The sequence below is a fragment of the Callorhinus ursinus genome, unplaced genomic scaffold (genome assembly GCF_003265705.2).
Source record: "Callorhinus ursinus isolate GAN/ISIS: 27379988/994484 unplaced genomic scaffold, GSC_fseal_2.0 scaffold1, whole genome shotgun sequence".
Classification (NCBI taxonomy): Eukaryota; Metazoa; Chordata; class Mammalia; order Carnivora; family Otariidae; genus Callorhinus; species Callorhinus ursinus.
The window spans coordinates 36,931,527-36,949,139 of NW_027397063.1; the positions used below are offsets into that span (position 1 = coordinate 36,931,527).

At 38.6% G+C, this 17,613-nt stretch overlaps 1 protein-coding gene across 8 annotated transcripts in view; it reads left to right on the plus strand.

Annotated features, from left to right (window-relative positions):
- EPHA6 (EPH receptor A6) overlaps window positions 1-17,613 on the plus strand; it is an 831,631-nt gene that overhangs the window by 804,241 nt on the left and 9,777 nt on the right. For 6 of the 8 annotated variants that reach the window (XR_012378040.1, XM_073892326.1, XM_073892353.1 and 3 more), the window contains 2 exons: window positions 11,461-11,654; window positions 13,840-13,911. Coding sequence is in view for 7 of the 8 variants with exons in the window: in XM_073892326.1 (XP_073748427.1) it covers window positions 11,461-11,654; window positions 13,840-13,911 (266 nt within the window). In the remaining variant the exon portion in view is untranslated. The remainder of the gene's footprint in view (window positions 1-11,460; window positions 11,655-13,839; window positions 13,912-17,613) is intronic. The other 2 variants (XM_073892340.1, XM_025873163.2) reach the window with 1 other exon arrangement.

Sequence of the window (17,613 nt, forward strand, 5' to 3'; positions counted from 1 at the left end):
TATTTTATTACAGTGAATAATTCTCAGTTTGTAGAATCTGTTTTAGTGAATAATATAATGAGTTTCCCAAAGGTCAGCAGTATTGTACATTAGGGAAAGGAAATGAGAAAAGAGTATATAAGATTAGTCCAGAAAAGCCCTAACAAACATAACAGCAGGTGCCATCTGCTTAGCTATTCAGCAGTTACTTATTAAACATGTGCCAGTCACAGGGCCGGGTGTGCCTGTGGGGCGGGGATGGAGAACTAGAAAACCCAGTCCCTGCTCTCAAGGAGGCCACTATGTAGATGAAAAGGTGAAGTTCTGATATTCCTAAATCCTAGCCTTGCCTCTCAAGGAGAATGTGCATTCCTCAAGGGTAGTCCTCATGCCTTCTTCTTTTTCTTTTTAATAGAAACAACACTGTGAATGGAACATAGTTTTTTTTCTTAATATATGTCAGAAAAAGCATGCATACTCTATTATTCAGCATTCTTTTGATTATAAATGACAAAAACTCAACCCAAACTAACTTGAATAATTTTTTTTTTTTAAATTTCATTCATGAGACTAAGAAGGTTAGTGGTGCTGAATGCCAGGGATCATGCAGGGTTTTTAGTGCTTCCCTAGATCCGTTGACCTCATTTTCTCCTACTGCAAAAGTCCTCTTTGTTGTATTCTTTACACTCTAGGGCACAGCATTCCAGCTCAGCAACCTCAGCGGAATAAAACCTTTGCCCTCTGTGAAAATTCACAGACAAATCCCAGAGAAGACTCTAGCTGGCTCTGTCAGGGTCCTGCCCAACCCTGAACCAAAACCAGGCCAGGGAAATAGACACTGTGGTTGGACCAGCTAGCTTAATCTATCAGCCTTTGCCTTCAGAGGCAGGTGGAGCACTGTGATTGGCAGTTTCCCATAAACACATGCAGTGAGGGGGGAAGTCCCCAAAAGAAAGCCGTTGTGTCGCCAGAGATATACTATTTTGTCCTTTTTTGGTATAAATTGTTTTTCAAGAGCAACTTTATTTATTGCAGTATCAAAACATTAACATCGTGCATCACTGTATTCTAGTGAGGCAGCTGGTAAATTGGCAAGATCATGAGAGCTTTGGAGCAAGGTTTCTCAAGCTCAGAACTATTGACGTGCTGACATATTGGGCTGAGTAATTCTTTGTTGCGGGGGTGGCAGGGCTGCCTTGTGCATAGCAGGAAGTTTTGTAGCATCCCCAGCCTTTACCCTTGAGGTAGCAGTACCACCTTCCCAGATATGACAAACAAAAATGGCCCCAGACATTGCCCAGTCAGAGATATGGTGCAAAAATCATGCCAGGGAAGAGCCACTGTTTTAAGGCTAGAAAGAGCTGGGTTCAAATCCCAGCTCCACAGTTCACTGGCTGTATTATCTGAGGCAGGGAGGTTAAGCTTTCTTGAGATGCTATCCATATACTCAACTGCAGAATTCAAAAGAATTAAAGGTAATGTAGGTAAAACACCTGGTACATAGAAGGTGTTTAATTAATCAAATGGAATAATCATAGTTTGCATTTTCTGAGATTATTATGAGTCAAGTATTTTAGATTATTAAGCTCATTTTATCTTCAAAATAATTATCTAAAATAAATACTATTACTCTCGTTTCTAGATGAGAGAACTGAGGCTTTCTAGAAAGTTTAAATGACTTGCCCAAGGTTACTAGCTAGTTAATAGTAGAACTAAAGTTCAAGCCCCTTGCCTACTCCAAAGTGCATGCTTTTACCCTCTAAGCTTATACTGTAGAAGTCTAATTTTCAAAGGAATCTCTATACCACAGAGGTTCTACATGATGAAATGAAAGCATCTTTAATTATGTATGCCACTCTGTCACAAGAGAAGTGTTTTTGTTGTTTTCTATTAGCAAAAGAATGCAGATTGACTCGCTGTTGTTTGGAACTATAAATCTTTTTTGTAGTGTTTCGTGTCTTGATATTAAAAATTTATAAAATGTACCATATTTGTTACATTTCTTAAAAGTATATGCAGCAGTAGCTTAAAATCAAATTTTAATAATGGACAAATTTAGCCTACTACCCCAGAAACATGTCACAGATATGTTGAAGGTGTACAGCTCCTTGCTGTTTCCTAGCTTTTTTTCCTTCTTTTTTTAAAGGTACTGCTGGGTTATGTTTTATGTTATTTTCATCCAAGTTCAAAGTAATTGTTGTTTATTATACAGTGGGAGTACAATGTAATGTAAGGAGCTATGCAAGTTCCAAAGATGACACCAAGGGCACTGCGGTTCTTCCAACACTTACACTGTATAATGTGCTTAACAGAAGAAAATGGAAGCAAAACATGAACAGCAGACAACATTAAAGAACCAAATCCCCACAGAGCTAATATGTAGGGAAAAAAACTAGCACCACATAAATGAGAGGCGACTTGGCTCGAACTAATGATCTGAACACAAGACCAGAGTCTTGGATTTTGTTTTGTTTTGTTTTTTTCCCTGACATGATGCTGTTCAAAAAAAAAAACAAAGGCGAAAACAAAAAACAAAAAAACTCCTTGAAGCAATTTGAAACCCAAATGTCTTATGCATATGGTATCATTTAGGCATATGCTACTAAGCTAGTTCATTTTCACAAAAGAGAGCCAGTATTAGGGAACATCTCATTTGAGGATTACTAGGAAACATAATGCTGCCTCAGTGTTTCTGTGGGGTTTATTCTCCTTAGTTTTCGAAAGCTTTTATAGAATAATAAGTTTTGTTTTAAATTGCTTTCTGAAGCTTACCTGAAGAAAAAAACTGGGAGTTTATCTTTAGGGTTTTCTTTTTATAGGTCATGTGGTTGAAAAGAACCTTTTGACCTTATTGGAAGTGATTTCTTTTTTCAAAATTTATAAAGGAAGAAAATAACCTTTTACCATATTTCTTGTTTGTCCTTATAATTTTATAACCTTTACAATTATAGGGCAGTATTTCAGCCAAGAATGGTGGATGGGTAGAATCCACTTACCTAGAAATGCAGTATGATTTTATGACTCAGAGAGTCCAGTCATTTCCAATTTTTGTCTCTGATTAGATTTTCCAAACTCTTCTTTATTATGTAATGGTCTTTGTGTAATGATCTGTGTAAGATACAGGAAATTGCTAAAGGCCCATTCCCATTATTTCAACCTTTCCATATTACTGAGGGAATTTTTGCATTTATTTGAATACGTACCATACCAAGGCAATTGTCAAAATGGCCTTCCTTTTCTCAATTTTTCAATAACTGCTACTATCGGTACATAGGCAATAGCAGCATTTTAATTAAATACATACTAATTACACTAGCCTGATGCATGTCTACTAGTGTCAAGAGCAATAGGGAATATTATGAAAGGCAATCAATCACCATTGTAAATAATTCAAATGGTAAAGTTCGAAGTAGAGGAAACCAATAACCAATATGCCACTACCCCAGGGTAATTTTCAAGGGAAACTTTTTTGTACCTAAATGACCACAAAGCAAGAAACTATATACATGCCAGTAATGTTTTCATAAAAAATTAATTACACCTTCAATATATTTACATATTGAAATATATTTATAATCTTTAGCTCTTAAAATTTTTATTCCATCTTTTGCTCTCTTTGGAGCATTTACAAAGAGGACATTTTAAAATCCCCCCTTTCTTTGTACTCATCAACTATATTTCCTTAGCTTCTTAGTCTTAGTTTGCCAGGATAGTCTCTGGCTCTGTCTGGATTTTTGTCTCCCTGCATTTGGAACTCTGTGGGAAATAGTCCTTTTCCAGGAAGGCCAAATCTAGAACTGGAGGCTACAGAACCTCAAACTGTAGAGATGTTTCAAAAGGCCCTGCAGATAAAGACTTCAGTTTTGACTGTAGAAACAGCTTTTTGAGCTAAACAGTACAGTTGCAAGCATTGAATCCAGTTGTCTTTTCTTCATTAATGAGGAGACAGAGGCCTGCCCAACTAATGAGTTTGTTAGTGACAATTTAGGACTTTGAAAAATATTGAATAAGAAAACCAGTATAAGATTATAAATGTTATTTCCTTATAACCATGTCTTTCCTTCCTTTTTTTTTTCTCTCCCATGTAGACACAGCCTTTATATTGCATATCAGGAAAATAGATTACCAGTGTTTTCAGCATATAGTATACAAATCAAATATCCTAATATATATAAGTAATCATTATCCAAAAAAGGAAGTGTGTACTTGGACCCTTTGCTTCACCATCCCCATTCTACCTGAGACTATAGGTTTTCCACAAAGCCATGATGAATATTTAGAGGGAAGATAAGAATAGAATCATTTCACATTCCATTTATTAATGTACATTTCAGTAGACTAAAATTTTGTGAGTTTCTTTTAAAAGAAAGTATGAATAACTAAATTCAATATGCTTCTTTTTGGAGATACTTATGTGATTGCCCGCATAGCCTGAGCAGTCCTTGTTCAATGGTATTGTTCAGAGATGTCCCAGCATCTTCATGTTGACTGTCTACTTCTTGTTTGCCTTGTTTAATAAAAGGTGCACATTGCCTGCTTTGATTCAGAAACTGTCAACACAATTGGAAAACTCATCAGATTCAGCAAGAGCAGAATAGTCTGCTACATGCCCCAACTGAGCCTTATGTTGATTCTAGGCTGCTAAAAATTGCGGTGTCAATGACAAGGAACCAGTATGGTCTATTTAGAATAACCAGCCAGGTTTTAGATAATAAATTCTGACAGAATCTAATTCCTTCTACCTCTGCATGGAAATTATTACTGCAGTCATTTTCATATTTTTTCACTTTGTTTTAATTTTCTTCTTGCATTTTTAAATAAGGCTTTAACCTTGTATAACTCTTCTCCAAAGGATGACAGCCTACAGCTATCATAAACCAAACTGTTACAAAATTCTCTCTAGTTAATTATCACCCCTTCATATCCTAAAACAATAAACCTCAATTAGTCTTTTAGACAAAGCACCCCATATGCTTCTGGCTCCTTTTCAGTCCTTAACTAAGGAATCAGAAAATACCTATAAAATAAAGCTGCTCACCAAGGACATGTTTATGAAGGTAAAGGTTAATATAGGTTTTCTCAAGTTGCCCATAAAATACAGCTTTCATAGATCACATATGTGACCATTGAAGCTCTATTTTTTGACTTGACTAAGCATTGTGCTAGACGCCAGGAACCTATGGGAAAAGAAGCAGTTGCTGCTCTTGAGGCGTCCAGCGCACCCAGCTGAAAGACCACAAGTGTTTTGTAGTGGCCAGAGCAAAGGCCTGGATGCAGCCAGAGGTGAGGACTGAGAGCCAGGCTCAAGGAGAGCCGCCACAGAATTTCAGGCACGGGAGGAGTGAGACCGCAGTGCCGCCTCAGGATTGCTTCCGCTGCACTGTGGGAGATGAGTGGGAAAGGGAAAGGAAGACAAGTAGACTAGTTAGGAGGCTGTTATCAGGATGGGAAAGAAATCATTTGGAGGGAGAATTGAAAATAGAGCAGATTTAAAGTATATGAAAGGAGTAGAATCAGCATGACTTCAGTTACCGTTGAGCATCAGGGAAGAGAGAGACCCAAATACTCCTTGATCTCTGCCTTGAGTCACTGCAAGAACAGTGGTACCCTTCGCAAAGGACAGGAATCCCAAAGGAGGAATGGGGTAAGTTTTGAACAAAATAAATCTAAGGCGTCTGCATGACAACCTCATGAAGTTCTATGTCCTGTAGGTGATAGATATAAACGTCTGCAGAGAAGGCTGAGCATGAGCTGCAGCAGGTGAGAAGGCAGCATGGGGTGTACAAGAAAGTGAGAGAGGCTCGGGATCTAATTCTGGCACGAAGGGATCTGGCTCAAGATTCAGGACAGATGTTCACTACCACTACCATGATCCAGAGGCTATCGAGATGATAATATCAGTCTGTTTTTCAGGGAATTATTAGCTATGCAATACTGACCCAATCTATTTATCAGTTTGAGCTTCGGCTTTCTTACCTATAAAATATGCATAACCATACTCGCATAATAAGGGAATTTGGGACCTAAATAAAGTGAGCTAGGCCAGAGCGTGGCACATAATAAGCTCTCAAAGTTATACATGTTACTTGAATCTGAAACCAGAAAGCTCAGGGGCGCCTGGGTGGCTCAGTTGGTTAAGCGACTGCCTTCGGCTCAGGTCATGATCCTGGAGTCCCGGGATCGAGTCCCGCGTCGGGCTCCCTGCTCAGCGGGGAGTCTGCTTCTCCCTCTGACCCTCCCCCCATCTCATGTGCTTTCTCTCTCATTCTCTCTGTCTCTCAAATAAATAAATAAAATCTTTAAAAAAAAAAATGAAACCAGAAAGCTCATAGGAAATTGAACTCATCATCATTCCAGCCCCAAAATTGTTTCTTCTCCCGTGACCTCTGTCTTTTCTAGTTGACCAAGCCAAAAACCTGTCCTGCCACATCTAACCTTAACCCTATCTTGTGTTTCTGCCAAATCAGCCCTCTTCTTGTATACCACAGCCACTGCCCCCCTCCAGAGGCCATCCTGGTATCTTGCCTGGGTCATTGCAAGCCCCATTCCTGGCCCCCTTCTCCTTCCAACATGCTCTCCACACTGAAGCTAGAGCGGGCTTCCCAAAGGCAAATATAATGTCATTTACTTGCTAAAACCCTTTTCTCTTAGCAAAAAGTCATTTGTAGCATATAAAATCATTCATGATCCTAAGAAATATAATTTTTACTTAACCTCCCAGCCTTTGAACAATAGTAGAGCCTTCAAAGTCTATATTCTAGCTGCACAAATCTGCTTCCATTCCCTGATCAGGTCCCATCTCCTCCCTTCACCCTATCCAGTTGACCCTGCTAACCTTCTACATTTCCTGTGAGATCCATCTCACCTCCACTGAGAAGCCTTCCCAAGGCTGGGTTAGGCAGTTCTTCCACATACTCCCATAACTCCCTGTTCAACTTGGCATTTACCGTAAACTCCCTAGTCTTCTTCACTAGATTATATGTTTCCTAAAGACAGATACTTCTTACCCATTTGTTACCTCTTATACATAGCATACCCAATAGTACATGTTATGAGAGACTATGGACTCTGAGAAAGAAACTGAGGGTTCTCGAGGGGAGGGGGCGGGGGGATGGGTTAGCCTGGTGATGGGTATTAAAGAGGGCACGTTCTGCATGGAGCACTGGGTGTTATACGCAAACAATGAATCATGGAACACTACATCAAAAACTAATGATGTAATGTATGTTGACTAACAACATAATAAAATAAATTTTTAAAAAAAATAGTACATGTTAAATGGTTAATATATATATCTTTGGATGATTAAATTTTAAAAATCCATTAGAAAGATGTCTTTTAACCATTTTGTGGATCATATTGCTTAAATCTCTTCTTTTGGCTCCCTCGAAGCTGGAATTTTAGAAGTGCAATCTTGGGCAAGTTAAACCTCTCTCTATTTACCTTCCTTGTCTGTAAGATAGGGATAACAATAGTACCTACCTCCCAGGGTTATTATGAGGATTAAAAGAGTTGATACATGTAAATCATTTAGAACGGATACCTGGAAATATCCAAGAGCTCTCACTAATAGCTGTTATTGTCACTGTTGTTACTGTTGTTACTATTATCCTACAAGGACCCTTCATGTATGACACCTAACATGATACAGGGCTCAACAAATTTTACAAGGTCACAAGTTAAAGAATTAAAGAAATGTAAAGGTCAGAGGTCAACAAGAAGAAAAGGTCATTATCCCCACAGAAAAGCATCCTGGGGCCAGAAACACTGTTGAACTCATTATGGGTAAAGGTTCCAGACAAGGGACCACACTCTCCTTTTACAGGACAATTATGAGAGCAATTTTGTCAAAAGAGAATATGAACAACCCACTTGGCACAAAGCAGTCTGCAATGGGTGTTAATTATTTACAGGAGCTGTCTGGGAAAGTCAACTAAGGACCATGAAGCCACTGGGAAATAGTAACCCCTCTAGACAGGAGGAAGAAGCCACCAGTCTTACAGAAAGCTGAGTTTGAGTCCAGTCCTTCTCTGCTGGAGAATAGCAAGCCCCGGTCTCACTCGTCATCATCCAGGCAAACCAAAGTGAGATCATGAGATCATTTTGGAGAATGCTGCTTGATGCACCAATTTTTGATTAATACTTCTTTCCTTCAGAAGGGATTTCAAATGCTGCCATGCTCATAATTTGAATCCATCTTGGGTAGTTTAAAACTTCAGGTTTTCTAAGAATCTGCTGCTCTATCAAAACAAATCCAAAAATTTCTTCTAATAGCTTTGGTTTTGTTCAATAAAATTTATTAATGTGTCAGGCACCACACTAAATGATGAGAATGTAAAATCTACAGACATAATTCCTGCTTTCAAGTATGTATAGCCCTAGTGGAAAAGCAGATGAATAGTTACAATACAATGTAATAGATGAAATAATAAAAATGTGGGGCACCTAGGTGGCTCAGATGGTTAAGCGTCTGCCTTCGGCTCAGGTCATGATCCCAGGGTCCTGGGATCGAGTCCCCCATCGGGCTCCCTGCTCCTTGGGAAGCTGCTTCTCCCTCTGCCTCTCTCTCTCTCTCTCTCTCATGAATAAATAAAATCTTTAAAAAAAAGAAATAATAGAAATGTGTATAAGACTCAGAAGCATTCAGAAATGACTCTGTTCAGGCTGAGATAACATTTTGCAAACTATGAAGTAAATATGTGTTTGATTTACCCAGAATATAAAATTTAAGATCCAAATAAAAACAATGAAGTCAAATTACCAGGTGCTATGACAAAAGGTAACATGGAAACCACTCCTAAAATCCTGTTAAATGATATAAAATTGGAAAGGAGGATTTATCATGAGAACTGAAAAGCATTTCTGGGGAATGGTCAGAGAAAAAGTTGGAAGCTAATGGAACTCTCTTTAAATGCTAGCTCTGCCTTCTATACTGTGTGAATTTAGGCAATTTTCCTAAACTCTCTGAGTCTAAATTTTTGTTCATTTAAGAATAAGGACAATAAGGGGCACCTTGGTGGCTCAGTCGGTTAAGCGTCCAACTCTTGATCTTAGCTTGGTCTTGATCTCAGGGTCATGAGTTCAAGTCCCAGGTTGGGCTCCACTTAAAAAAAAAAGAATAGGGATAATAACAACTATCATATTGAGTTATTTTAAGCAGTCAATGAAGAAACTGATGCAAATCACCTAGCACATGATAGATAATAAAAGCAGCTAATATTTTTTTCTCAAAATATAACCTCACTTGTCATCTATTTTATTCTATGCACTTATAATTAGGTAACTGTGGTAAATCAACTAGAGTTCTCTTATAGGGTGGGATTTTAAAGTCTTTTTATAATGGAATTCTATCCTATTTCTTAGTTACTTTTCAGAACTATCCACGGTAGTTTTGATGCTATACAAGCATTTTACATATATCCTGTTTTACTAAAATGTGTTGCAAAAGGTCTTAAAATCCAAGGCTAGTTGGTAGCAAAAATAATCAGGAAACAGATAAGAAAAAGTCCTGTTCAATAACAGGATAAAATGAATACAAAAATGCTAGTATCCTGACAGGTTAAAGTGTTCTGGTCACAAAGACACCGATGGGATTATGAGAAGTTCCCTATTACCAAAACGCTAAAGCTTAGCAGTTAAGAGGTTCTTGTAGGCATATTATTGCTCCTTTTTGCAAACTGCCTGTAGCATGAATTATGGATATTTCAGAATCCTGTCAAATAATGTCAATTAAAAAAAATTAAGATGTGTTTTTCGAATTACAGAAAGTGTGTAGCTGATGCGACAATAAAGAGAGATCTCCGGTTAGCAATCCTAGCACTTGCATTTTTGTATCTCTATTGTTGATGGAGGACAGTGTTGAGGTTGAGTTGTGCCTGTCTTTAACTATTAGTCTGTTCCTCAACTGCCCACCTCAAAAATGGGGAATGGAGCCTTTCCTTTTTCTTTCTCCCAGAGATGATATAAGAATAAAGGGTCACATGATGGGGCACCTGGGTGGCTCAGTTGGTTAAGCATCTAACTCTTGGTGTCAGGTCGTGATCTCAAAGTCATGAGATTGAGCCCCATGTCAGGCTCCACACTCAGCGCAGAGTCTTCTTCAGATTATCTCTCTTTTTCCCTCTGCTTCTCTCCCCACTCATGCTCTCTCTTTCTCTCTATAAAATAAATAAATAAAATATTTTAAAAAAAGATAAAGGGCCACATGAATACTTTGAACACATCATAAGAAATAAGCTATATAAATTCAGAGTTGCATTATTGCATTATATTATATTGCATTATTAGGAGATTCCCAGGTGGGCCATATATGAAATAGATGACTTTCCTGCCTTATCTTATATATGATTTCCTGAGTTCAAAAAAAAAAAACCCACCTTGTTGTCATCATGTTGTTACTCTTAACTCAGCTTCTTATAAAGATTCCTTCGCCTAGAGCCTCTCTGTCCTATATAGTAGCCACCAGCCACACGTGGCTATTTAAATTTTAATGAATTAAAATAAACTAAAACACAAAATTCCGTTCCTCAGTCTTATTAGCCACATTTCAAGCACTCAACAGCCACACGTGACTACTTGCTATCATGTTGGACAGAGAGAACAAAAAGTTCTATTGGAGAACGCTGGCCCTGAGGATACGCAGGCTTGAATGATCCTGTTGCTCTGTGGTCTTAGGCCAGCCATTGATAGCATTTCAAGGATTGAATGACCATAGAAGTTCTGAGAGGACTTCATAATCACATCAGGGTCAGACTAAGGGAAAGGCAGAAGTAAGCAAAGAGAAATTAAATAGGCAATAAAGAAGGAAGAAGGAATGATAGCCAGCAAAAGAATACACACTGACATTATTACAAAAGGATAAAAAATGACTTAGGAGTTCAGTGCTTCAACAGAGGTACAATTTTACTTAACACATTTGTCACACGTGGCTTGCGCAAAATGTATCAATCTTATGCTGACTTTCTGATGTCCTAATTGGGTTTGGAGACGTTCCAGCTAAATCACACAGGACTATTTCTCGAAATTGTGATGAAACTTAACCTCCCTTCTGAATACCACATGTTTAAAAACATATTTCACTCAAAGAGGTGTCAGCAAATATTAATGTAGATACTTGCAACTTTTGTATTTATCTTTGTTTGGGCTGCTTGTACCCACAAGGTTTCATGCTTACCAATATTTTGGCTTCTATATAAAAAGGAATTATGGGGGCGCCTGGGTGGCTCAGGCATTAAGTATCTGCCTTCGGCTCAGGTCATGATCCCAGGGTCCTGGAATCGAGCCCCAGATCGGGCTCCCTGCTCTGCGGGAAGCCTGTTTCTCCCTCTCCCACTCCCCCTGCTTGTGTTACCTCTCTCGCTGTGTCTTTCTCTGTCAAATAAATAAATAAAGTCTTAAAAAAAAAAAGGAATTATAACTTAGCATATGTTGTGTTATTTGTCCCGAAAAGTAAGAGACTAACCTGTGTGTGTTTGTATTTAGGTCATTCTGTCCATTGAAGAAGGTTACAGACTTCCGGCTCCCATGGGCTGTCCAGCATCTCTACACCAGCTGATGCTCCATTGTTGGCAGAAGGAGAGAAATCACAGACCAAAATTTACTGACATTGTCAGCTTCCTTGACAAACTGATCCGCAATCCCAGTGCCCTTCACACCCTGGTGGAGGACATCCTTGTGTAAGATGCAGAGTGTTGATTTTTTTCTCCTCGACAGTCATTTCTTTCAGGCTATAGACAAGACTAACAGGTAGAGAGGAGAAAGTTTACCATGATAACTGTCTAGTTGTCGACCTTTTAGAATATTTTATACAAATCATGTTTTATTTATCAGCTGTGAAAAAAATGAACATTTTTAAATGGGTTTTTTGTCTTAAGAAAACAGAGTCTCCTTTCATTCTCTCCATATCTAATTTTTCTGCGTTACTTTCGTTACATTTTTTTTTTCTTGTGGGGGTCTTTGGCATTTGTATATCCTTTCTTTATTTCCTGATCCTGCCTTACCTCTGTAAGTAGGATTTGTGTATATCTGTAGCTTCTTTAATTTTCTTGTCCATTCTATGTTCTGTCCCTCTATCTGAAATGGCAAGCAAGACAGGGGCAATTTGTGAATCAGCCAGGAGTGAGGATGTTTACCGCTGATATGATCATACCCAGCTGTTGTTACTTTCCATTTCTAGAACCAGAAAAAGACAGATGACAAGACAAGAAAATAAAGGCGCTCATATACCATTTTATAAAAGTCAGTAGAGTTGAGAAGATCTACTCACCTCTCTCTAAACAATTTTAAGAAGAGGAGAGTAGAAGGAAAAAAAAACCACTATTATCTATTTCTGAAAAAATTACATTTAAAATATTATTGAATTGAGAATATATGTATTTAGGCCAAATTGGATTTAGAAATAACCAAAGCATTTCCAAAGCTCACTTTCCTAACTCAGGTGACGGCCAACAGAATATACAGATGTTCAATTTTAGGTCACAGGTTCAAGTCAGTGCAGGGTTTTTTGTGATAACAAGGCCAAAGGCTCTTCAAGGACTACTTAAGCAGTCCCTCAGTTCACTGCAGAGCACATAAGAGTTCACCACCAAATCACTAATTGGCAGCCTCAGTAAAGTGAAGCCAAGCATGAAATAGCTAGAGATTAAACTATTACTCTAGCCCATCTTCCCTAAAGCAGTCTAACAGAGGAAGCAGTAAAGGGCAGGGGAGGGGGGAACGTAGGATTTTATCGTAAAAGGGCACTCAATGAAGGATTTTAAGCAAGAGAATGGCAGGATCATATTTGCATTCCTAAAAGATAGCTCTAGAGCTGATTTAGACTGAGTGCAAAACAAGGAACAAGACTAGAAACAGACAGTTGTATGTTTACAGAAACCCAAGCTAGAAAAGATTAGGGCCTAACTGATGAAATGGGAATAAGTTTGGGGTCAGGAGGTAAGAGGATGGATTTATTCTCAGGCAAGGAGAACAATGTGTCTTGGTCATTGATTGAATATGGAGGGGGGAGAAGAGAAAAGAGTCAAGGATACTGTCAAGTTAGTTTCTTAGACAAGCTGGCTGATAATATTACCTACCACTAAGAGAGAAGGATGGGGCTTTGGAATAGAAATGAGACCATTTCAAGTAAGCTGAATTGAAGATAACTGTGGGGCAGGTAGGTGGAGATGTGCAATAGGCAGTTATATTTGTAGGTTGAACCTCAGGTGGAAAGATCTGGGCTGAAGATTTGAAGATCATCAACATAGAGACTATAGCTGAAGATTCATGCATAGTTGAGATGACCCATGGAGACTATAAGGTATGAAAATTAGCAGAGGGAAAGAGGGAAGGGTGTTCTCTCAAACACCAAGATTTAAGAAATGAGCTGAAGGAGATTACCCAAAGGAGACCAAGAAAGAAGAGCCAGACCAGTAATAATGGAAGTCGGGAAAGAGCAGTGTCATAGAAGCCAAAAATGGGGAGAGTTTCAAGGAGTGTAATGTCCAAGTCTTCACAAAGCTTCAGCAAGATAAAAAGTGAAGTGGGTCCATTGAATTTAAGCAGCAAAGTGGTCAGGTATTTATGGGCAGCCTTAGCAAGAACATTGGAATAAAAGTGTGTAAGACAGATTGCAATGGAGCAGCAGTAAATGTGAGGTCAGAGAAAAGCAGTATAAAGTACTAAGAAGCCTGTCTTTGAAGGGAAAGAGAAGTAGTTAGAGAAAATGTTTCTTGGTTTTTGTTTTTATGTTTTATTGAAGAGATGGGCATGCATTGACATTGAAGAGAAAGAGCTAATGCAGTGAGTGTTGCATTAATGGAAAAGAACTTTGGTTATCTATAAACTGAACTCATTTAATCTGAGCCTCTCATTGTGGTATAGGGTTAACGGACCCCACAGCCAGTGCCCATCAGCAGAGCTCTCTAACTGTTCTATGGCTGTAGAAGCAGGCAGGTAAGAGCCTTCTTTTTGAAGAAAAGCAGATAAAACAATTTCTTCCCTGCTTTTTCAAGATTATGAATGTTTATCATAGTTGGAAAATACTGACGAAGACTCTAAGATGAGAAAATGCCAAAAAGTCAAAATGATCCGGAGGTAAAGTCAACATGAGGGCTTGTGTCACAGGGCCAGAGTGTGTGGTTTAATGGGATGTGCAGTCATCCTGTGGACAGGCCAGCAAATGGCAAGTTGGTGATGGCATTGCCACACACAGGCAAGAGTTGGGTACTTTATATAAAGTTGGCAGTTTGATTCGACTCTGAAGTCTAATATCTGGGAGACCAAATGGAAGTTTCTGTGACTGATTTGCTATCCTTGTTTCTGACAAAGATCTATGTGCTACTATTTTCCGCCTTTAATATACTTTTCTTGGAGAAACAAAGGGAAACAGAGCTCTATAGTTTCCATGCCTGAACTGTTACCACCATTCTTATTTCCACAGCAGCCTGAGCGGGTTACCCTTGTCAACCCCTACACCTCCAATGCCATCCACCCACCCTGTCCCTGATCCCAGAGAACAGACTGTTTCAGGGGAAGAGACATGGTACGAAGGATAGTGATGTTAGCTGAAGAATGTGTGGTTTGTTTTATGCTCATAAAACTGTGACACTGTCCATTCCCCATGTCCCAAAGCCCAGTCATCTGTCTTAGTGTGATGTTGGATTAAGGAAACATGACAGAGAGTAGAATTTCAATCTCTCCACCCATTTATCTCTCAAACAGGTAACGGAGTTTAAGTGTATAACCCACAGCAACTCTGATTAAACTCACCTGTACTCTTATTAGACTCTCGAGTATCCCCAGCCTCCCAGGGTTCTCTCACCCTTCTATACTGACATAACTCTCTCATCCACTAGGTCCCCATGGTTTTTATTCCACTCTAATTGCTTTTTTCTCAACAATTCACCTGAGAAGCTTTTATCTTTTTCTTGACAGAACAGTAAAAGGGGAAGAAATTAAGGCAACAAAGGAGGAATGAGGAAAGCTGTGAAACCCACAGCTCAATAATTTTATACTAGCATATTGGAAGTTTTATAAATCTTGTATCTGCAATTTCTCCTCTCAAAAGCCAGAACACCCAATAGAAAAAAAAAATGTTGGTCAGAGGAAGCTTTCACTGGAGCAGCTGTTCCGAATAATGCTGATATTCTTGTGCCTGGCACACTCCCATGGGAATATTCAGAGCTCTGTACAGTTCTTACCTTCTCTCCTACTCAAGAAAGTATGTGGATGTATAAGTGAACATAGCAATATTATAAGTATAATTTTAATCTAATTGATTTTTTAAAAATTTGCAAAAGTGCCTTATTAATATAGGCAGTCACCCTTTCATAAATGAGAATTTCAAACTACATTCTACAATGTTGCCTTATAACCTCCTCTTTAAAGTATTTGAGCTGTCACATGGTGCACAGCCCCTGGGAGAAAAGGCCCACTTTGAGGCCAAGTCTTTGTGGAGAATGGTATCAGGAGCAGGGCCTAGTCATGACCTTTGAAACACCTCTCACTCCCTTTCCCCTGACCTTCATGATAAACGCTATAGCTACTCTCAACCCCAAATCAAGCATATTCCCATGGAGTCCAGGGTTACATCTGAGGTCCAGTGGTTTAATAGCATAAAGTAGATTGATGACTATATGAGTGTTCCTTCACCCAGCCCAACCTTCCCCACCCACCCACATTATTCTACACATTTATTCTCCAACCTCTTCAACTCTCACCCCTGATTCCTCCATACACTGCAGAACTAGGTTGAAGTCAGTTGGCTAATGCCTTTTTGGACAGTGCAGCCATGTAATGGGAAAATAACACTTTTCTCCAGTCCCTGCTGTAGATCCCCAGCACTCACAAATTTTTTTTTTTTACAGATTATGGGCTCTTTGATGACATCAGCTAAAAAAGTGACATCCAGGGATGGGCAGCATTTGACCAGATGGACCTGTCCATGATAGTCACTTGCTTCAGAAACTGTGCTTTGCGCAGGCCAAGACACTTAAGAATATTCTCACTACCCAAGGGGCCATAGTTAGGGATCTTAAAATATTTTAGCTTTTAGGAACTGGAACCACCACTTTCCTTAGTACACATAAATTTATTGTTGAACTTTCAAGTACTTGGCTGCCAGTAATGTGTGAATCATGAAGGTAGGGAAAATTTCAAACCAGTATCATAATTAAGAACCTCTGCTTTAGACAACCACAAGTAAACTTTATAAGACTAAATGGTACTACCTCCTCCATCCAATTCAGAAAGCACCTATAATGCTGCCTTCTGAGGGCAATAACTTTCAACAATTGGATATGAATTTTTCCATTCCTTTTGAGAAGATCTTGCTCAATGCTGTCTAGGCTATACATAATCAGCACTTGCCTAGCTGTTTATACCAGGTCATAGACAACTTGTTTTAATTTCCATAACTAGAACTTCTAATAATATTTTCCATGAGAGAGAAATGAATGACTAGCCAAAATCAGTGCTATAATCGATTGATTAGCAAAACTTTATGGAAGGAAGACAGAATATTAAATATTCTAATATAATACTGCTGTTAATACCAATACTAATACTGATAAAAATTCCAGTATATATATCATCAATAATAACTATCATTGCCATTTGTTGAAAGCCTACTGTGTTTCAGTTATTGTACTAGGCACTTTTATCTATAAGGTCATTTAATCCACACTATTATCATCCCCATCCCTCAGATAAGAAAAGAGAGACTCAAAGAGTAAAGCAAGTAATTAGTGGATCGGGCATTTTAACAAGGTCCACCCACTGGAAAGCCCTTGTTCTTTCCACCAAACAATATACAATTATGCAAAATAGAAAGATTCTTCCCAATATGGCACTGTTTCAGAAATATGATTATAGGGAAAGTACTTTTTTTTTTTTTTACATTCCCACATAGATTTTCTCTGGACTAATCAGACTTCATAGATGGGGTACATTAAAATCCCAAGAAGAATTTGTAGTGGAGCACAGCCTGTTATTTTATGTTCTACTAAGCAAATACAAGGATGTAGAGTATATGCCCTCATTCATAGGAATAATTAGCAGACTAGTCAATATATCCCCTCAACATCCTCCTACAATGTTCAGCCACTTGAAGAACATTACTTGAAAAAAGAAAAAAAGAATGTAGTAACTACAACAAAATAGAGAAATGAGGAAATTATGGCAGCAACACAGTTCCAGATTTACATCCTCAGACATTTTGTAGATTGAATTTTTCCAGTGTTGGCAAATATATGCTTTCCTTATTTCCTTGCTATGGCAGACATTACTAATCATCACAACGTATGGCAGACATTACTAATCATCACAACACTCTTTCCCACTGAGCCCAGATGCTGCCATAGCACCCTTTTTAAGACCATATTTTGACAACCACTGCCAATGAATTGTAGTTAGCATGTGATAAGAAATCCATTTCTGTCCCTATATTATTTTCTCACAAAAATAGCGTTTCCTTGAGGTTCAGTGATCTATCACTCTGGCTATCAGAACAATGTGCTAGGTACTCAGAATTATGGGAGATTTTTAAGCAGTATTATTCCTACTCTGTGTCTATCCCTCCAAATGTTCAAACACATCTACAATTTTAAAATTTTCATTCCTTCCTACTTTCTGCTAGTTATCATCCTTATGAGAATT